This window comes from Oncorhynchus mykiss, chromosome 5, assembly GCF_057628025.1.
Source record: "Oncorhynchus mykiss isolate SJ-2025 chromosome 5, ASM5762802v1, whole genome shotgun sequence".
Taxonomy (NCBI): domain Eukaryota; kingdom Metazoa; phylum Chordata; class Actinopteri; order Salmoniformes; family Salmonidae; genus Oncorhynchus; species Oncorhynchus mykiss.
Window position 1 is genome coordinate 62,831,156 of NC_143026.1, and position 22,257 is coordinate 62,853,412.

Below are 22,257 nucleotides of genomic sequence, written 5' to 3' on the forward strand. Positions count from 1 at the left end.
CTACTTAGTTCCATGCTCATGGTTCAAGGTTTTCCTTATGAATGACATTCAAATAGGAGAGGGCTGCGATCTCCTCTCTTCAGGGTTGAATCATTTATGTGTGGTCTTATTAAGCGGCGAGAGAAGGATGGCAGCCACAGCCTCTCCTCTCCTCTCAAGCCTGCTGCTCCAAGTCAACCATGACGATAGCTACACAGCAGGGTTCTCGCTGCACCGTGAGTCGGAGCAGTGTGTGTATGTGTGTGTGTGTGAGAGAGAGAGAGAGAGAGAGAGCGAGAGTGTGTGTGTGTGTATGCCAGGGTCCATCGCCTCTTCAATAGCTCATCTGTATGAGTGCTCTGGTGTGGCAGGCAGGCTGGTGAGGGGCACGTGGCGTAGGGCTCTGATTGGAGGGGAGGTCCTGGTGAAGAGGCCAGTCTCGCTCTAGCAGAGCAATCACACACACACTCACTGAGCCTCAACCCTCTACGCCTCACTGGCACTTGTCTGTCCATCTCCACACACACGTAACTGACTAGGCTCCACACACACAGACACGCACACATGCGCGCACACACACCACTGTCCTTTTTTTGTTGTTTCTCTCTCTCGCTGGGACCCATCCTCCTTCCTTCCTCTTTCCACACATCTTGCCCATCTTTAACTTTCTTTCTTTCTTTCCCTCTCTCGCTGCAGTTAGATTTGTAAAGGCCCATTACCCTGAAAGAGCTCTGCAGGAAGAGGGAGCTGGGATACAGTTACCAGACGTTGGGCTTCTACTGTGGTAAATATGCATTAGTCCACTGTCCAGGTCTATTTATGGACCATAGCTTATTCTCCCTACCTTTTGATTTATTTATATTTTTTCTCACCTTTCTCACCTTTCTCACCTTCCTCACCACCTCACCATCTCTTTCCTTTATCACTCTGTCTTTCTGTCAGTGCTTCAAAGAAACCACCTTCTAAAGTATTGTGATTATCAGACAATTCTGTTTGAGGGCTATGTGGCTGGCTATCTTTCCTAGACTTGCTTTCATGTAATGGAAGCGCAAAATAACGTTTATAATTTTGAAGTGGTGTAGCTGCGTTCATACCCACTAGGGATTCTTCCTCCTTGAGGGGCTCCAGCTGAGAACAGGGGTTCTGTCATAAGCTTCTGCACTGATACATTTCAATCACTTCCTCCTTTCCCCGGGGATGTGGGTTAGCGACAGAGATGTTACGTGATAAAAACGTTACCTTTCTCACACGTGGCTCCAACGTAGCTGGGCAGACACAGGCACATTGAGGAAAACCCCCAGAATCAGAGCAGTCAGTGAGTGAGTGAGTGAGTGAGTGAGTGAGTGAGTGAGTGAGTGAGTGAGTGAGTGAGTGAGATCACATGTGAAGGGAGAAGCCAGGGTCCATAGCCTCTTCAATATCTCATCTGTATGAGTGCTGTGGTTGTGGCAGGGGTACGTGGCGTAGGGCTCGGAATGGAGGGGCTATGGACCCTCTCTCTGGGCCCCATTCCTCTTTCCACACACCTTGTCCATCTCTAGCTTTCCTACTCTCCCTCTCTCCTTTCCCACTCTCACTCTGTATTTCTCTCAGTGCTTTAAACAAACCTCTGTCTAGTATTGTGATTGTCAGACAATTCTGTTTGAGGGCAATGTGACTGCTTTCATGTAATGGAAGCGCAAAAATAATGTTTATAATTTTGAAGTGGTGTAGCTGCATTCATACCCACTAGGGATTCTTCCTCCAGCTGAGAACAGGTGTTCTGTCATAAGCTTCTGCACTGATACATTTCAACCACTTCCTCCTTTCCCCGGGGATGTGGGTTAACGACAGAGGTGTTACGTGATAAAAACGTTACCTTTCTCACACGTGGCTCCACCGTAGCTGGGCAGACACAGGCACACGAAGGAGTTGATCTCATCGATGCAGGTGCCTCCGTTCTGACACGGGTTGGACTGGCAGTCGTCGATGTCTGTCAGGTAAAAAGGAGACACAAGGGACGTGCTCATTAGGCACCAAACTAAAGACAACAGACTGAAACAGGGAGCGACCACCTGGGCTTATCTAATAAGAAACGCTCATTTTCTTTTTCCAAACTTTTGAAAGCGTTGCATGACCTAATGAATACGACCAAGGGGACACAAGGAGACAAGCATACACGAGGAGACAGGATCAGTTACAACACCGGAGTCACAGGACATGGCACAAATTGCCTGCCACTATCACTTACCCATCCGACCAGAGAACCAACAGAGATCTAACTTTTCGGAGAGATCTGAGCTGTTTAGAGTAGTTGTAATTAAAAGCATTGACTCAGCAGTCCATCAATAAGTAGGCGGAGAAGCAGTGGAGCGCTTGATGCTAATTGTGATGCGCATGCAGGATGTGCTTCACACTCTGCTGTCAAACCTGGACAGGTTCTAGGCTCCACAGGCAGGGATAGGATCCAGGGAGGAGGCAGTTTGATGTTGGATTTGTTTGATATTTAGATATTTACACCCACGCAATCATGCTAGAATGAATATGTATAGATTTGTAGTGACACATACAGTACTGTATTTATGTAAAATTGCTGCAGGTGTCTATGATACAGATGAACAAACTCAAAGTTTAACAGGAAAGCATGCGCACTTACGCATGCACACGCACACGCACACGCACACGCACACACGCACACTTTGCGGAGGCGTTTTGAGGTCATGGCTCTCCTCTCTATGTAGAGACAGAATTATATTTCTCTCACTTCTGATCTGAGGCCTGGGGGCAAAATCATTAAATCCACAGCTGGTGTCCCAGCATCCTTTGCCCTCAGAACATCTGAGTGTATCTTGGGGGCCCGGGCGAGGGGGAAGGAGACGGGTATGTGGTAAAACAGCGATCACGTTTTTTATGGTTCTCGGAGTCTGTAAGAATCCTCATTGATATATAATGGCGCCAGAGGGGATGGCTCCCGTTTTACGGGCTCCTAACCAACCGTGCTATTTTGTTTGTTTTTTCACATTGTCTGTGACTCATGTTGTACATAATGTTGCTGCTACCTTCTCTTATTACCGAAAAGAGCTTCTGGACATAAGGACAGCGATTACTCACCTCAAACTGGACAAAGATATTTTCTTTAACTTCTTATGGCTGCAGGGGCAGTATTGAGTAGCTTGGATGAAAGGTGCCCAGAGGTGGCACCTTTCGGCCTGCTCCTCAGTCTCAGTTGCTAATATATGCATATTGTTATTATTATTGGATAGAAACACTCTGAAGTTTCTAAAACTGTTTGAATGATGTCTGTGAGTATAACAGAACTCATATGGCAGGCAAAAACCTGAGAAGAAATCCAAACAGGAAGTGAGAAATCTGAGGTTGGTCGATTTTCAACCAAGGCCCTATTGAATTCACAGTGGGATATGAATGAATGAGGCTTCTACTGTGTTGTGGGACTGAATAAGAGCTGAATGAGTCAGGTTACAGACAGAGAGACATTTCCTGGTCATGCACTTTCCACATGATATTGCCCTGCGTTCCATTGCTCCTCTAGACACAAAGGATTTCTCCGGTTGGTAATTTATTGAAGATTTATGATAAAAACATCCTAATGATTGATTCTATACTTAGTTTGAAATGTTTCTTCGACCTGTAATATAACTTTTTGAAGTTTTTGTCCAAAGTAATGCACGAGCGTTTGGATATGTGTACCTAACGCGCTAACAAAAGTAGCTACTTGGACATAAATAACGGACATCATCGAACAAATCAAACATCTTTTGTGAAACTGCGATTCCTGGGAGTGCATTCGGATGAAGATCATCAAAGGTAAGGGAATATTTAGAATGTGATTTCTGGTTTCTGTTGACTCCAACATGGCGGCTAATTTGATTATTTTTCTGAGCGCCGTCTCAGATTATTGCATGGTTTGCTTTTTCGATAAAGTTTTTTTGAAATCTGACACAGCGGTTGCATTAAGGAGAGGTATATCTATAATTCCATGTGTATAACTTGTATTATCATCTACATTTATGATGAGTATTTCTGTTGAATCGATATGGCTATGCAAAATCACTGGATGTTTTTGGAACTAGTGAACGTAACGTGCCAATGTAAACTCAGATGTTTTTATATAAATATGAACTTTATCAAACAAAACATACATGTATTGTGTAACATGAAGTCCTATGAGTGTCATCTGACGAAGATCATCAAAGGTTAGTGACAATTTTTTATCTCTATTTGTGCTTTTTGTGACTCCTCTCTTTGGCAGGAAAAATGGCAAAATGGCAAAGTTTTTCTTTGGCTTGGTGATGACCTAACATAATCGTTTGTGGTGCTTTCACTGTAAAGCCTATTTGAAAAATCGGACACGGTGGTGGGATTAAAAACAAGATTATCTTTAAAACGTTATAAGATACATGTATGTTTAAGGAATTTTAGTTATGAGATTCCTGTTGTTTTGAATTTGGCGCCCTGCACTTTCACTGGCTGTTGTCATATCCGTTAACGGGATTGCAGAAGAAGAAGTTCTTAATGAGTCTGAAGCGAAGGATATACTGCTTTGTCATGACAAGGCCCAAATCCCCGTCATCAGCGTGAAGAAAAGACAGAGGAAAAGGGGGAGGAGGGCGGGGTGCCTTTTTGGGGTGAATTTGCTGACAAGTAGGGAAAGCACCACTTCCCTCCGTATTATTGGCCAATGTGCAATCATTGGAAAAAAATGGGACAATCTACGATGAAGACTTTCCGACCAATGAAACATTAATAGCTGTAATATCTTATGTTTCACTGAGACGTGGCTGAATGACGACACGGATAATACAGGGCTGGCTGGCTTCTCCGTGCATCGACAGGACAGAGCAGCTACGCCTGGTAAGATGCGGGGCGGGGGTGTGAATCTATTTGTCAATAACTGCTGGTGCGCAATGTCTAATATTAAAGAAGTCTCAAGATATTGCTCGCCTGAGGTAGAATACCTCATGAGAAGCTGTAGACCACACTATCAACCAAGAGAGTTCTCATCTATATTATTCGTAGCTGTCTATTTACCACCACAAACCGATGCTGGCACTAAGTCCGCACTTACGACAGTATAAGGCCATAAGCAAACAAGAAAATGCTCATCCAGAAGTGGCGCTCCTAGTGGCCAGGGACTTTAATGCAGGCAAACTTAAATCTGTTTTACCTAATTTATACCAGCATGTCACATGTGCAACCAGAGGAAAAAAAACTCTAGACCACCTTTACTCCACACACAGAGATGCATACAAAGCTCTCCCTCGCCTTCCATTTGGAAAATCTGACCATAATTATATCCTAATGATTCCTGCTTACAAGCTTTGTCTATATGTTCCGGGATTCATCCAATGGCATTGAGGAGTATAGCACCTCAGTCACCGGCTTCATCAATAAGTGCATTGACGACGTCATCCCCAATGTGACCGTACGTACATACCCAAACCAGAAGCCATGAATTACAGACAACATCTGCCCCGAGCTAAAGGCTAGAGCTGCTGCTTTCATGGAGTGGGACACTAATCAGGACACTTATAAGGAATGTTGCTCTGCCCTCAGATGAACCACCAAACAGGCAAAGCGTCAATACAGGACTAAGATTGAATCCTACTACACCAGCTCTGATGCTCGTCAGATGTGGCAGGGCTTGAAAAATATTAAGGACTACAATGGGAAACCCAGCCGCGAGTTGTCCAATGACGGGAGCCTACCAGGCAAGTTAAATGCCTTTTATGCTCGCTTCAAGGCAAGCAACACTGAAGCATGCATGAGCGCACCAGCTGTTCCGGACGACTGTGTGATCACGCAAAGCCCCTGGGCCAGACGGATTACTAGGAAGTGTACTAAAAGCATGCGTGGACCAACTGGCAAGTGTCTTCACTGACATTTTCATCCTCTCCCTGACCGAGTCTGTAATACCTACATGTTTCAAACAGACCACCATAGTCCCCGTGCCCAAGAAAGTGAAGGTAAAATGCCTAAATGATTACCGCCCCATAGCACTCACTTCGGTAGCCATGAAGTGCTTTGAAAGGCTGGTCATGGCTCACATCAACACCATCATGCCGGAAACCCTAGACCCAGTCCAATTTGCATACTTTCCCAACAGATCCACAGATGACACAATCTCAATGGCACTCCACACTGCCCTATCCCACCTGGACAAGAGGAATACCTATATAGGAATGCTGTTCATCGACTACAGCTCAGCCTTCAATATCATAGTGCCCTTCAAGCTCATCTAAGCTCAGGGACCTGAGTCTGAACCCCTCTCTGTGCAACTGCACCCTGAACTTCCTGACCAGCTGACCAAAGGTGGACAACACCTACGCCATACTGATTCTCAACACATAGGGATGCATGCTCAGCCCCGTCCTTTACTCTCTGTTCACCCATGAACATCTCCAACTCAATCATCAAGTTTGCTAACGACACAACAGTGGTAGGTCTGATTACCAACAGCAACAAGACAGCCGACAGAGAGGAGGAGTGTCTTGGTGGAGCTGTGCCAGGAAAGTAACCTCTCCCTCAACGTCAACAAAATTATGTAGCTGATCGTAGACTACAGAAGACGGCAGATAGAGCAATCCCCCGTCTACATCGAAGGAGCTGCAGTGGAGAGGATCAGAAGCTCCAGAAGTTCCTCGGTGCGAACATCACTGAGGTCCTGAAATGGTCCCTTCACACCGACAGCGTGGTGAAGGTGCAACAGCTCAATCACCGCCTGCTACGGCAATTGCACCGTCTGCTACCTCAGAGCTGGAGCGGTCAGCCCAATGCACCGGGGGCACACTACCTGCCCTCCAGGACATCTACAGGAAGACCAAGAAGATTATCAAGGAGTTCAGCCACCCGAGCCACTGCCTGTTCATCCAGCTACCATCTGTTAGAAGGTCACCACTAGATCGCCTTCGCCTAGTAGTCTGCCCAGTACCCTACTATGCCTCTCAGTCACTGTCAATAACCGGCTACCACCGGGTACTCTACCCTGCAACTTAGGGACTGTCCTATGTACACTGTACAAAAATATAAACACAAAATGTAAAGTGTTGGTCCCATGTTTCATGAGCTGAGATAAAAGATCCCAGAAATGTTTTCATCCCTGTTAGTGAACATTACTAATTTGCCAAGATAATCCATCCATCTGACAAGTGTGGAATATCAAGAAGCTGATTAAACAGCATGATCATTACGCAGGTCACCTTGTGCTGGGGACAATAAAAGGTCACTCTAAAATGTACAGTTTTGTCACAACACAATGCCAAAGATGTTTCAAGTTTTGAGGGATTATGCAATTGACATGCTGACTGTAGGAATGTCCACCAGAGCTGTTGCCAGAGAACTGAATGTTAATTTCTCTACCATAAGAAACCCATTGTCGTGCCAACGTCGTTTCAGATAATTTGGCAGTACGTCCAACTGGCCTCACAACCGCGGACCAGGTTTATGGCGTTGTGTGGGTGAGCGGTTTGTCGATGTCAATGTTGAGAACAGTTTGCCCCATGGTGGCGGTGGGTTATGGTATGGGCAGGTATAATCTATGGACAATGAACACAATTGCATTTTATTGATGGCAATTTGAATGTACAGAGATACCGTGACGAGATCATGAGGCCCATTGTCATGCCATTCATCCACCTCCATCATCTCATGTTTCAGCATGATAATGCACTTCCTCGTGTTGCAAGGATCTGTACACAATACCTGGAAGCTGAAAATGTCCCAGTTCCCCCATGGCCTGCATACTCACTAGACATGTGTCGTGTCTTTGGCTATGCCGGATTAAGTGATATGACATGATATTCAATCAAATAATTTCTCTGTAATTAATATTACATGATTAAGCTAATCAGGTAGATAATTAACTAGAAAGTCGAGGCACCACGAAATAATTTTTATAGAGCTGTTATCTTCCGAATAAACTCTTGAAGACCTAGTAATCTTTTACATCCATAGCAGTCAATATTTAATCGTCACCTTGTTAAGTCTCATCTGAAAGTGGTAAATTCTTGGTTATCTTCACGAACCCCGGCTAACAAGTTGAATCAGCAATACAAAATTGAGTTTAATTATTTATTTACTAAATACCTAACTACCATACCCCGAATTAATCATATACACAGAATGAATCATACATTGATGGACCTATTATGTCATAAAGAAAACGTCCCTGGTGGATGGAACAGATACGACGGCTGGTTACACAAAGAGAGGGGTTTGGGTTTGAGTGAAAGAGCTATCGTAAATACATCAATGTTTAAAGCTTGGGAAATCTTTTTGTATCCAAATCCGGCTTTAAACTTCTTCACAACAGTATCTCGGACCTGCCTGGTGTGTTCCTTGTTCTTCATGATGCTCTCTGCGCTTTTAACGGACCTCTGAGACTATCACAGTGCAGGTGCATTTATACGGAGACTTGGTTACACACAGGTTGATTGTATTTATCATCATTAGTCATTTAGGTCAACATTGGATCATTCAGAGATCCTCACTGAACTTCTGGAGAGTTTGCTACACTGAAAGTTAAGGGGCTGAATAATTTTGCACGCCCAATTTTTCAGTTTTTGATTTGTTAAAAAAGTTTGAAATATCCGAAAAATGTCGTTCCACTTCATGATTGTGTCCCACTTGTTGTTGATTCTTCACAAAAAAATACAGTTTTATATCTTTATGTTTGAAGCCTGAAATGTGGCAAAAGGTTGCAAAGTTCAAGGGGGCCGAATACTTTCGCAAGGCACTGTATTTCAATTGACTGATTTCCTTCTATGAACTTTAACTCAGTAAAGTCTTTGAAATTGTTGCATGATGCGTTTCCATTTTGTTCAGTATACCTAGTCATTGAACACTGGTTGCTTTAATAATGTTTACATTCTATTTATGTCTTTATTTTATTTTGTATTATTGTGTGCTTGATGACTTACTAATTTACTGCATTAATTGATAGGAACTAGAAACATAAAAATTTCTTTGAACCCGCCATAACATCTACTAAACTGTCTACGTGACCAATAACGCAAACAATTTGATTTTGATTTGAAGGTTGAGTGCCAATAATTAGGAAAATGACTATAGCATGGCTTCCAGCTGGGTTCTTTGGTACTGCAATTGTTCTCTTGTAATCAGGAAGTGTGATACTGTCGAGTACCGAAGGGTTGAAAGCCGGCCACTCATTCATCCCTATTGAGAGTGACAACCCTAATTATAATACATTATTTGACACCCTAGAGCAGTGTTTCTCAAACCTCTACTCGGGAACCCCCAGCTGTTCCATGTATTTGATCTATTCGAGAGCTAGCACACCTGCTTCAATGTGTCAACTAATATTCAAGCCTTTAAATGAATCAGGTGAGCTAGTTCAGTGCGAAAACAAAATTGTGAAATATTTAAGTGTCTCCGAGGAGAGGTTTGAGAACCAGTGCCCTAGAGGATTTCTTCATCACTTCCTCTTCTACTCTTGTGTGATGAGTCATCTTGAATTAAATTATGCTGCTCTATTGATTGCTGAAACTGCCATGCTAGAAGTTGCTGGTGCACACGTCAAAATGAGTGGTATTGTACAAAACAAATTCATCAGCGATTGGATCGTCGACAACCAATACGAGTATCAAAGCCAATGACGTGATTCATTATTCGTGTAGGCCGGTTCTGGCCCAACCCATTGGTTTTGTGGACCAATCAGAATGGTCAGAATGTGCAATCAGAACGGTCAGAATGTGTTCGCATTCTACAAGACGTCAGGTAGGAAAGCAAATCCAGACTCCTAGCGGAGAAGAAGTGCTAGTGGGCAGGGCGTTTGGCCGGAGCGACGTGGATGGCCTCTACTTGTCTTCCAGACCTAGACTACTCTTACAGTCTTTATTCATTCAGCTGACTATGCAGAAGAATCAGTGGAGGCTCCTCAGTGAATTTCATTTTTCATGAAAAAGTTATCCTTTTCAGTTAAAACTATACTAAATATATTCATATGTCACCAAATAATTTATAACAACACACTATTTTGCAATGAAGGTCTACAGTAGCCTCAACAGCACTCTGTAGGGTAGTATCATGGTGTAGCCGGAGGACAGCTAGCTTCTGTCCTCCTCTGGGTATATTGACTTCAATACAAAACCTTGGAGGCTCATGGTTCTCACCCACTTCCATAGACTTACACGGTAATTATGACAACTTCTGGAGGACGTCCTTCAACCTATAAGAGCTCTTGCAAAATTAACTGACATGTTGTCCACCCAAACAAAGGATCAGAGAATGAATTTAGTACTGAAAGCATAAGCTACAGCTAGCTAGCACTGCAGTGCATAAAATGTGGTGAGTAGTTGACTGAAAGAAGGAGAAAGACAATAGTTGAAACGTTTTAGACAAATTAATTTCTTCCAAAATTAAGGTGAAGCAAGAGAGAGATAGCTGCTATATTTTGTAGTATATATTTTTTCACTTTCACTTTCTTAGCTAGCATCGAATACAGCTAGTTGATTTAGCCTACTCAAACATCTGGTTTAAACATAGTTTGCTATGGCTATCCAACACTGGAACTCTTTCAAGTCAAGGCCTGCCACTGAAACTGCTAAACTGCTTGCTGCTGACTACTCTGCACTGCATGATTGTAGTGGGTTTACTAATGCTTTAGTTCTAGTAGATATGTTGACTATGACATGACAACGATGTTGGCTGTGTGTAGCGGTTAGCGGTCATGATATGAAGGTTTGGCTTGGAATGTTTTTTTTCGCCTTGTCACAGACAGCTGATGTGTTGTGCACTGAAGTCCACAAGTGATGGGAAAAGGTGAGAGGAGGAGAGCGCATAGATAGATGTGAGAACGAATTATATATACAACAAGCTGTTTGTATTTTTATGTGGTTGCTATGAAAGTGAACTGTGATCAGAGGTGTATTCATTGCGCCGATCCTGTTGAAAAACCTGTCGATGTTACATTGAACTGGGTGAATGGAATATAAATGACAGTCATCCAATATGCTGTAATAGAAATAAGGCCATGCTCATGATTTTTTTTTTTTATCATCCCTCATCTTAAACGGCACCGACCACCACTGAGCAGAATGTACCATGATAGCACAATCCTTCATAGAAGACTTGGCTTGGCTCAGCTCAATCTGACGCCCATGCAGTACAGCATTCGACTCTTAACAATAACAAAGCAGAAATATAAACATACTGCTGGGCCTGGCCTCTGGAGTGTTTACCCTCCATCTCTTCCAGCTCCAGACACAGCAGACATAACAAGGGAGAGCAGAGAGCAGCCAGAGAGCCCATTCAGTGGCCACTCAGTGTCCACCCAGCCAAGCTGGCTAACTGGGCATAGACTGTAGTCGGGGCAGGTGGTGGATGGTGGAGGGGGGCTGCTGCCCAGCCTTCTATGGCTTCCTCCCAAGGACAACACAGGCAGTCCTGGAAGCCTAGAAGCTATGCTCTGTTCCCAAGGACCCCAAGAGCACCCAGTTGTAGGATTGTGAAGTTCGTTCATCAGCTGGCAGAGAAGAGAGGGAGAGAGGGAGAGAGAGAGAGCGAGAGGGAGAGAAGCCACACAAACTGGGCCGGTGTTCCATTGACAAATGTACAGTCTCAGCCCAGATGAGATGGGTGTGAAATCGCCAGAGAGAGAGAGAGGAGAGAGAGCAGACTTGGCAAGTCCATGAGGGGCACCATTAAGGGTTATCATGTTAGTAGTTATCATTAACCATTATAGTGTTAATACTATCAACAATATACAGTAACTTAACAAAAATCTAAACGCAACATGCAACAATTTCGAATTTCAAAGAGCTACAGTTCATCGAAGGAAATCAGTAAATTTAAATGAACTCATTAAGCCCTAATCCGTGGATTTCACATGACTGGACAGGGGCACCATTGGTGAGCCTGAAAGGGCATAGGCCCACTCACTGGGGAGGCAGGACCAGCCAATCAGAATGAGTTTTCCCCCACAAAAGAGCTTTATTACAGACAGAAATACTCGTTCTTTCTCCGATCCCAGCCTGGGATGTATTGTGAACTCAGTAAGTTAGTCTCGAATGCAAACAGTGCGTTCCTGCAGGACCTCTGGGAGGATTCTTCGGTTTGGGTAGGATAAGTCTTTGTTGATCGGTGTTTGGTTTCCAAGGAGATGCGATCCTTCGTACAACGGGCGTGGCCGCAGCTCACAGAAATTTCATCACTCGTCTGTTTGCAAGTCATGAAATGTATAGGGATACTCACTGGGGAAGGGCTCTGATGGCTGGACAGGGCGTCACAGAACCACTCCGTTGGTTCTATAAATTCAACACATTTTAGGTCCAGTGTGATAAATCTGAGATTTCCTCATAATTGTCCACAGCATGTTTCTTCTGCACAAAATACAGTTTAACAGTCCCTACGATGAAAACGTAGCCTGTAGGTACCAAACACACCTTGGGTGATTTACACACTAGGTTACAACAAAATACCCATTGTACACCTCTGAATGACATAGGAAAGGAGAAGGTTTTCACGCCCTGATCTTAGAGATCCTTATTTATTCTCTATGTTTGGTTAGGTCAGGGTGCGACTCGGGTGGGAGAATCTATGTTTTCTATTTCTTTGTTGTTTTTGCCTCGTGTATTTCCCAATCAGAGGCAGCTGTCTATCATTGTCTCTGAATGGGGATCATATATATGTTGCCATTTCCCGTTTGGGTTTTGTGGGGTGTTGTTTTCCGTTTAGTATCTGTGCCTGACGGAACTTTTCGTTTTTGTATAAATTATTTTTGTTCTAGTGATTCTTGACAATAAAGATCATGAACACTTTCCACGCTGCGCTTTGGTCCACTCTTCCTTATGACGACGAGCGTTACAGAAGAATAATGCCCTGAGTTTTCAGTTTGATACATTGCCCAGAAAACTTGCCTAAATGTCCTTTGTGCTGTTTTAGAAAGAGCAAAAAGAGCTTCCGACTCTTCCTCTCTTACGATACAACTCGCAGTACTCAAAAACCTGACTGGTAAATTAACTCGTAACACATGCAGATCACAAGACAGCCTGCTGATTGGCCGAAGGCGTCTGTCTCCTAGCCCCCATCATGGCCACTCTGAGTTGTAAAAAGCAAAAGGAAGAGGAGTTTATTTGTCTTGTGATAGGCTTGTAAAAGGCGGATGTGCCATCACCAACAGAGCTGTAAATCTTGGCCTGACATGTGGGACTTATGATATCTGTTCTCCATCAACCCCCTCCACCTCCCTCGTGGGTTTTCGTTACAACAAGGATTTTAACCCCACTTCACCACGGTAAGATTTATGCTTTCAATTCGAGCCGGGGAATTTGTAAACGCGGAGCCAAATAAAAAGTAAACTGCTCCCTCTTTTATAAATGAGATCTGAGACTCAATCAACATCTTCACGCCAATGATTCCCAGCAGGTTTCTCCACTGGGCTCAGAGTCAGAGTCCACAGAGTAGAATCTAAGATAGGAGGCGAAGAAAGGATCAATATCATGACCAAGGACTTTCTCTCAGTCAGAGAGACCGGCATTAAAGATGTTCCTTGGTTATATTTGAACTTCTACCATCTCTCTCTCATCCACACACTCTCTCTCCCTACTCTACAATTGTGCTGCTGTCTGGGTTCAAGTCTTAATGATGAAAAATGTAAAGTCATGTGACAAAGGCAGACAGACGCCATTTGCCATACAGGGATAGAGAAGTTCATTGAGGATGTTTGGCGCAGCGACCATACACACACACACACATCCTCCCTCACCAACCCCCACCCTTTGCAGCAATGGCAGTCACAGAAACCCCATTCCTCCAAAGAGTAGGAATAAAACCCCCCACTACAACACACGTCTCAGACGCAGCGCACCGCAACCGCCGTGCAGAGACGATGTCATCACTTCATTATTGGCCGAGGTCTGGGGAGAGTAAGGAGTCCATATTTCACATACAGTAACTCTCTCTCTCCCGCTCATCCACCATTCTCTCTCTCCCTCTCATCCACCATTTCTCTCTCTCTCGCTCCCTCTCATCCACCATTTCTCTCTCTCTCTCTCTCCCTCTCATCCACCATTTCTCTCTCTCTCGCTCCCTCTCATCCACCATTTCTCTCTCTCTCTCCCTCCCTCTCATCCACCATTTCTCTCTTTCTCTCCCTCCCTCTCATCTGCCATTTCTCTCTCTCTCCCTCCCTCCCTATCATCCACCATTTCTCTCTCTCTCTCCCTCCCTCTCATCCACCATTTCTCTCTCTCCCCCCCGCTCATCCACCATTTCTCTCTCTCTCCCTCCCTCTCATCCACCATTTCTCTCTCTCTCTCTCTCTCCCTCCCTCTCATCCACCATTTCTCTCTCTCTCCCTCCCTCTCATCCACCATTTCTCTCTCTCCCCCCCTGCTCATCCACCATTTCTCTCTCTCTCTCTCTCCCTCCCTCTCATCCACCATTTCTCTCTCTCTCTCTCTCCCTCCCTCACTCTCATCCACCATTTCTCTCTCTCTCTCTCCCTCCCTTTCATCCACCATTTCTCTCTCTCTCCCTCCCTCTCATCCACCATTTTTCTCTCTCTCTCCCTCCCTCACTCTCATCCACCATTTCTCTCTCTCTCTCTCCCTCCCTTTCATCCACCATTTCTTTCTCTCTCCTCCCTCTCATCCACCATTTCTCTCTCTCTCTCCCTCCCTCTCATCCGCCATTTCTCTCTCCCTCCCTCCCCATCATCCACCATTTCTCTCTCTCTCTCCCTCCCTCCCTCATCCACCATTTCTCTCTCTCCCCCCCGCTCATCCACCATTTCTCTCTCTCTCCCTCCCTCTCATCCACCATTTCTCTCTCTCTCTCCCTCCCTCTCATCCACCATTTCTCTCTCTCTCTCCCCCTCCCTCTCATCCACCATTTCTCTCTCTCCCCCCTGCTCATCCACCATTTATCTCTCTCTCTCTCTCCCTCCCTCTCATCCACAATTTCTCTCTCTCTCTCTCTCTCTCCCTCCCTCTCATCCACCATTTCTCCCTCTCTCTCTCCCTCCCTCCCTTTCATCCACCATTTCTCTCTCTCTCCCTCCCTCTCATCCACCATTTCTCTCTCTCTCTCCCTCCCTCTCATCCACCATTTTTCCCTCTCTCTCTCCCTCCCTCCCTCTCATCCACCATTTCTCCCTCTCTCTCTCCCTCCCTCCCTCTCATCCACCATTTCTCTCTCTCTCCCTCCCTCTCATCCACCATTTCTCTCTCTCTCCCTCCCGCTCATCCACCATTTCTCTCTCTCTCCCTCCTGCTCATCCACCATTTCGCTCTCTCTCCCTCCCTCTCATCCACCATTTCTCTATCTCTCTCTCCCTCCCTCCCTCTCGTCCATCATTTCTCTCTCTCTCCCTCCCTTTCATCCACCATTTCTCTCTCTCTCCCTCCCTCCCTCCCATCCACCATTTATCTCTCTCTCCCTCCCTCTCATCCACCATTTCTCACTCTCTCCCTCCCTTTCATCCACCATTTCTCTCTCTGTCTCCCTCCCTCCCTCTCATCCACCATTTCTCTCTCTCCCTCCCTCTCATCCACCATTTCTCTCTCTCTCCTCCCTCTCATCCACCATTTCTCTCTCTCTCCTCCCTCTCATCCACCATTTCTCTCTCTCTCCCTCCCGCTCATCCACCATTTCTCTCTCTCTCCCTCCTGCTCATCCACCATTTCTCTCTCTCTCCATTCCCTCTCATCCACCATTTCTCTATCTCTCTCTCCCTCCCTCCCTCTCGTCCACCATTTCTCTCTCTCTCCCTCCCTTTCATCCACCATTTCTCTCTCTCTCCCTCCCTCCCTCCCATCCACCATTTATCTCTCTCTCCCTCCCTCTCATCCACCATTTCTCACTCTCTCCCTCCCTTTCATCCAGCATTTCTCTTTCTCTGTCTCCCCCCTCCCTCTCATCCACCATTTCTCTCTCTCTCCCTCCCTCTCATCCACCATTTCTCTCTCTCTCTCTCCCTCCCTCCCTCTCATCCACCATTTCTCTCTCTCTCCCCCCCGCTCATCCACCATTTCTCAATCTCCCCCCGCTCATCCACCATTTCTCTCTCTCTCTCCCTCCCTCTCATCCACGATTTCTCTCTCTCTCTCCCTCCCTCTCATCCACCATTTCTCTCTTCTCTCTCCCTCCCTCTCATCCACCATTTCTCTCTCCCCCCCGCTCATCCACCATTTCTCTCTCTCTCTCTCCCTCTGATCCACCATTTCTCTCTCTCTCCCACCCTCTCATCCGCCATTTCTCTCTCTCTCTCTCTCCCTCCCTCTCATCCACCATTTCTCTCTCTCCCTCCCTCCCTCTCATCCACCATTTCTCTCTCTCTCTCCCTCCCTCTCATCAACCATTTCTCTCTCTGTCCCTCCCTCTCATCCACTATTTCTCTCTCTCTCCCTCCCTCTCATCCACCATTTATATCTTCTCTCTCTCTCTCCCTCCCTCCCTCTCATCCACCATTTCTCTCTCTCTTTCCCCCACGCTCATCCACCATTTCTCTCTCTCCCCCCCGCTCATCCACCATTTCTCTCTCTCTCTCCTCCCTCTCATCCACGATTTCTCTCTCTCTCTCTCCCTCCCTCTCATCCACCATTTCTCTCTTCTCTCTCCCTCCCTCTCATCCACCATTTCTCTCTCCCCCCGCTCATCCACCATTTCTCTCTCTCTCCCTCCCTCTGATCCACCATTTCTCTCTCTCTCCCACCGTCTCATTCACCATTTCTCTCTCTCTCTCTCCCTCCCTCTCATCCACAATTTCTCTCTCTCTCCCTCCCTCCCTCTCATCCACCATTTCTCTCTCTCTCTCGCTCCCTCTCATCCACCATTTCTCTCTCTCTCTTTCTCTCCCTACCTCTCATCCACCATTTCTCTCTCTCTCGCTCCCTCTCATCCACCATTTCTCTCTCTCTCCCTCCCTCTCATCCACCATTTTCTCTCTCTCTCTCTCTCTCTCTCCCTCTCATCCACCATTTCTCTCTCTCTCCCTCCCTCTCATCCACCATTTCTCTCTCTCTCTCCCTCCCTTTCATCCACCATTTCTCTCTCTCTCCCTCCCTCTCATCCACCATTTCTCTCTCTCTATCTCCCTCCCTCCCTCTCATCCACCATTTCTCCCTCTCTCCCTCTCATGCACCATTTCTCTCTCTCTCCCTCCCTCTCATCCACAATTTCTCTCTCTCCCTCCCTCTCATCCACCATTTCTCTCTCTATCTCCCTCCCTCTCATCCACCATTTCTCTCTCTCCCTCCCTCTCATGCACCATTTCTCTCTCTCTCCCTCCCTCTCATCCACAATTTCTCTCTCTCCCTCCCTCTCTTCCACCATTTCTCTCTCTATCTCCCTCCCTCTCATCCACCATTTCTCTCTCTCCCTCCCTTTCATCCACCATTTCTCTCTCTCTCCCTCCCTCTCATCCACCATTTCTCTCTCTCTCTCCCTCCCTCCCTCTCATCCAACATTTCTCTCTCTCTCCCTCCCTCTCATCCACCATTTCTCTCTCTCTCCCCCGCTCATCCACTTTTTCCCTCCCTCTCATCCACAATTTCTCTCTCTCTCCCTCCCTCTTATCCACCATTTCTCTCAATCTCTCTCCCTCCCTTTCATCCACCATTTCTCTCTCTCTCCCTCCCTCCCTCCCATCCACCATTTCTGTCTCTCTCGCTCCCTCCCTTTCATCCACCATTTCTCTCTCTCTCTCCCTCCCTCTCATCCACCATTTCTCTCTCTCTCTCTCCCTCCCTCTCATCCACCATTTCTCTCTCTCTCCCTCTCGCTCATCCACCATTTATCTCTCTCCATCCCTCTTATCCACCATTTCTCTCTCTCTCCCTCCCTCTCATCCACCATTTCTCTCTCTCTCTCCCGCCCTCTCATCCACCATTTCTCTCTCTCTCTCTCCCTCTCATCCACCATTTCTCTCTCTCTCTCCCTCCCTCTCCTCCACCATTTCTCTCTCTCTCTCTCCCTCCCTCTCATCCAACATTTCTCTCTCTCTCTCCTTCCCTCTCATCCACCATTTCTCTCTCTCTCCCTCCTTTTCATCCACCATTTCTCTCTCTCTCCCTCCCTCCCTCTCATCCACCATTTATCTCTCTCTCCCTCCCTCTCATCCACTATTTCTCTCTCTCTCCCTCCGTTTCATCCACCACTTCTCTCTCTCTCTCTCCCTCCCTCTCTCTCATCCACCATTTCTCTCTCTCTCCCTCCCTCTCATCCACAATTTCTCTCTCTCTCCCTCCCTCTTATCCACCATTTCTCTCAATCTCTCTCCCTCCCTCTCATCCACCATTTCTCTCTCTCTCCCTCACTCCCTCTCATCCACCATTTCTCTCTCTCTCTCCCTCCCTCTCATCCACCATTTCTCTCTCTCTCTCTCTCCGTCCCTCTCATCCACCATTTCTCTCTCTCTCTCTCTCCCTCCCTCCCTCTCATCCACCATTTCTCTCTCTCTCACTCCCTCTCATCCACCATTTCTCTCTCTCTCCCTCCCTCTCATCCACCATTTCTCTCTCTCTCCCTCCCTCCCTCCCATCCACCATTTCTCTCTCTCTCCCTCCCTCTCATCCACCATTTTTCTCTCTCTCCCTCCCTCCCTCTCTCTCATCCACCATTTCTCTCTCTCTCTCTCCCTCTCATCCACCATTTCTCTCAATCTCCCTCCCCCTCATCCACCATTTCTCTCTCTCTCTCTCTCCCTCCTTTTCATCCACCATTTCTCTCTCTCTCTCTCTCTCCCTCCCTCCCTCTCATCCACCATTTCTCCCTCTCTCTCTCCCTCCCTCCCTCTCATCCACCATTTATCTCTCTCTTCCTCCCTCTCATCCACCATTTCTCTCTCTATCTCCATCCCTCTCATCCACCATTTCTCTCTCTCCCTCCCGCTCAGCCACCATTTCTCTCTCTCTCCCTCCCTCTCATCCACCATTTCTCTCTCTCTCGCCCTCCCTCCCTCTCATCCACCATTTCTCTCTCTCTCCCTCCTTTTCATCCACCATTTCTCTCTCTCTCCCTCCCTCCCTCTCATCCACCATTTATCTCTCTCTCCCTCCCTCTCATCCACCATTTCTCTCTCTCTCCCTCCGTTTCATCGACCACTTCTCTCTCTCTCTCTCCCTCCCTCTCTCTCATCCACCATTTCTCTCTCTCCCTCCCTCTCATCCACCATTTCTCTCTCTCTCCCTCCCTCTCATCCGCCATTTCTCTCTCTCTCTCCCTCCCTCCCTCTCATCCACCATTTCTCTCTCTCTCCCTCCCTTTCATCCACCATTTATCTTTCTCTCTCTCCCTCCCTCCCTCTCATCCAGCATTTCTCTCTCTCCCTCCCTCTCATCCACCATTTCTCTCTCTCTACCTCCCTCTCATCCACCATTTCTCTCTCTCTCTCCCTCCCTCTCATCCACCATTTCTCTCTCTCTCTCTCCCCCTCCCTCTCATCCACCATTTCTCTCTCTCTCCCTCCCTCTCATCCACCATTTCTCTCCCCCCGCTCATCCACAATTTCTCTCTCTCCCTCCCTCTCATCCACCATTTCTCTCTCTCTCTCTCTCCCTCTTATCCACCATTTCTCTCTCTCTCCCTCCCTCTCCTCCACCATTTCTCTCTCTCTCTCTCTCCCTCCCTCTCATCCACCATTTCTCTCTCTCTCTCCTTCCCTCTCATCCACCATTTCTCTCTCTCTCCCTCCCTCTCATCCACACATTTCTCTCTCTCTCTCTCCCTCCCTCCCTCTCATCCACCATTTCTCTCTCTCTCCCTCCCTCTCATCCACCATTTCTCTCTCTCTCCCTCCCTCCCTCCCATCCACCATTTCTCTCTCTCCCTCCCTCTCATCCACCATTTTTCTCTCTCTCTCCCTCCCTCCCCCTCTCTCATCCACCATTTCTCTCTCTCTCTCTCTCCCTCTCATCCACCATTTCTCTCAATCTCAAGCCCCCACTCCACCATTTCTCTCTCTCTCTCCCTCCTTTTCATCCACCATTTCTCTCTCTCTCTCTCTCCTCCCTCCCTCCCTCTTATCTACTATTTCTCCCTCTCTCTCTCTCTCTCTCCCTCCCTCTCATCCACCATTTATCTCTCTCTTCTCTCCCTCTCATCCACCATTTCTCTCATCCCCATCCCTCTCATCCACCATTTCTCTCTCTCCCTCCCGCTCAGCCACCATTTCTCTCTCTCTCCCTCCCTCTCATCCACCATTTCTCTCTCTCTCTCGCCCTCCCTCCCTCTCATCCACCATTTCTCTCTCTCTCTCCCTCCTTTTCATCCACCATTTCTCTCTCTCTCCCTCCCTCCTCCCTCTCATCCACCATTTATCTCTCTCTCCCTCCCTCTCATCCACCATTTCTCTCTCTCCCTCCGTTTCATCTTCCAAACTACTTCCTCCTTCCTCCCTCTCTCATCCACCATTTCTCTCTCTCCCTCCCTCTCATCCACCATTTCTCTCTCTCTCTCCCTCCCTCTCATCCGCCATTTCTCTCTCTCTCCCTCCCTCCCTCTCTATCATCCACCATTTCTCTCTCTCTCCCTCCCTTTCATCCACCATTTCTCTTTCTCTCTCTCCCTCCCTCCCTCCTCATCCAGCATTTCTCTCTCTCCCTCCCTCTCATCCACCATTTCTCTCTCTCTACCTCCCTCTCATCCACCATTTCTCTCTCTCTCCCTCCCTCTCATCCACCATTTCTCTCTCTCTCTCCCCTCCCTCTCATCCACCATTTCTCTCTCTCTCCCTCCCTCTCTATCCACCATTTCTCTCCCCCGCTCATCCACAATTTCTCTCTCCCTCCCTCTCATCCACCATTTCTCTCTCTCTCTCTCCCTCTTATCCACCATTTCTCTCTCTCTCCCTCCCTCCTCCCTCCACCATTTCTCTCTCTCTCTCCCTCCCTCTCTTCAACCATTTCTCTCTCTCTCCTTCCCTCTCTATCCACCATTTCTCTCTCTCCTCCTCATCCACCATTTCTCTCTCTCCCTCCCTCCCTCTCTCATCCACCATTTCTCTCTCTCTCCCTCCCTTTCATCCACCATTTATCTTTCTGTCTCTCCCTCCCTCCCTCTCATCCAGCATTTCTCTCTCTCCCTCCCTCTCATCCACCATTTCTCTCTCTCTACCTCCCTCTCATCCATCATTTCTCTCTCTCCCTCCCTCTCATCCACCATTTCTCTCTCTCTCTCCCCCTCCCTCTCATCCACCATTTCTCTCTCTCTCTCCATCCCTCTCATCCACCATTTCTCCCCCCCCCCGCTCATCCACAATTTCTCTCTCCCTTCCTCTCATCCACCATTTCTCTCTCTCTCTCCCTCTCATCCACCATTTCTCTCTCTCTCCCTCCTTTTCATCCACCATTTCTCTCTCTCCCTCCCTCCCTCTCATCCACCATTTATCTCTCTCTCCCTCTCATCCACCATTTCTCTCTCTCTCTCCCTCCGTTTCATCCACCACTTCTCACTCTCTCTCTCCCTCCCTCTCATGCACCATTTCTCTCTCTCTCTCTCTCCCCTCCCTCTCATCCACAATTTCTCTCTCTCCCTCCCTCTCTATCCACCATTTCTCTCTCTCTCTCTCTCCCTCTCTATCCACCATTTCTCTCTCTTCCTCCCTTCCATCCACCATTTCTCTCTCTCTCCCTCCCTCTCTCATCCACCATTTCTCTCTCTCTCTCCCCTCTCCCTCTCATCCACCATTTCTCTCTCTCCCTCCCTCTCATCCACCATTTCTCTCACCCCCCCCGCTCATCCACAATTGCTCTCTCTCCCTCTCTCATCCACCATTTCTCTCTCTCTCTCTCTCCCTCTCTATCCACCATTTCTCTCTCTCTCTCCCTCCCTCTCCTCCACCATTTCTCTCTCTCTCTCTCTCTCTCTCCTCCATCCACCATTTCTCTCTCTCTCTCCTTCCCTCTCATCCACCATTTCTCTCTCTCTCCCTCCCTCTCATCCACCATTTCTCTCTCTCTCTCCCTCCCTCCCTCTCAACCACCATTTCTCTCTCTCTCCCTTTCATCCACCATTTCTCTTTCTGTCTCTCCCTCCCTCCCTCTCATCCAGCATTTCTCTCTCTCTCTCCCTCTCATCCACCATTTCTCTCTCTCTACCTCCCTCTCATCCACCATTTCTCTCTCTCTCTCCCTCCCTCTCATCCACCATTTCTCTCTCTCTCTCCCCCTCCCTCTCATCCACCATTTCTCCCCCCCCCCGCTCATCCACAATTTCTCTCTCTCCCTCCCTCTCATCCACCATTTCTCTCTCTCTCCCTCTCATCCACCATTTCTCCTGCCTCCCTCTCCTCCGCCATCTCTCTCTCTCTCTCTCCCTCCCTCT

General features: G+C 47.2%; 1 protein-coding gene across 1 annotated transcript in view; it reads right to left on the reverse strand.

The window, feature by feature from the left end:
- LOC110522983 (neurocan core protein) overlaps window positions 1–22,257 on the reverse strand; it is a 201,490-nt gene that overhangs the window by 29,049 nt on the left and 150,184 nt on the right. The window contains exon 11 of the mRNA XM_036978016.2: window positions 1,838–1,951. Within this exon, the coding sequence (XP_036833911.1) occupies window positions 1,838–1,951 (114 nt within the window). The remainder of the gene's footprint in view (window positions 1–1,837; window positions 1,952–22,257) is intronic.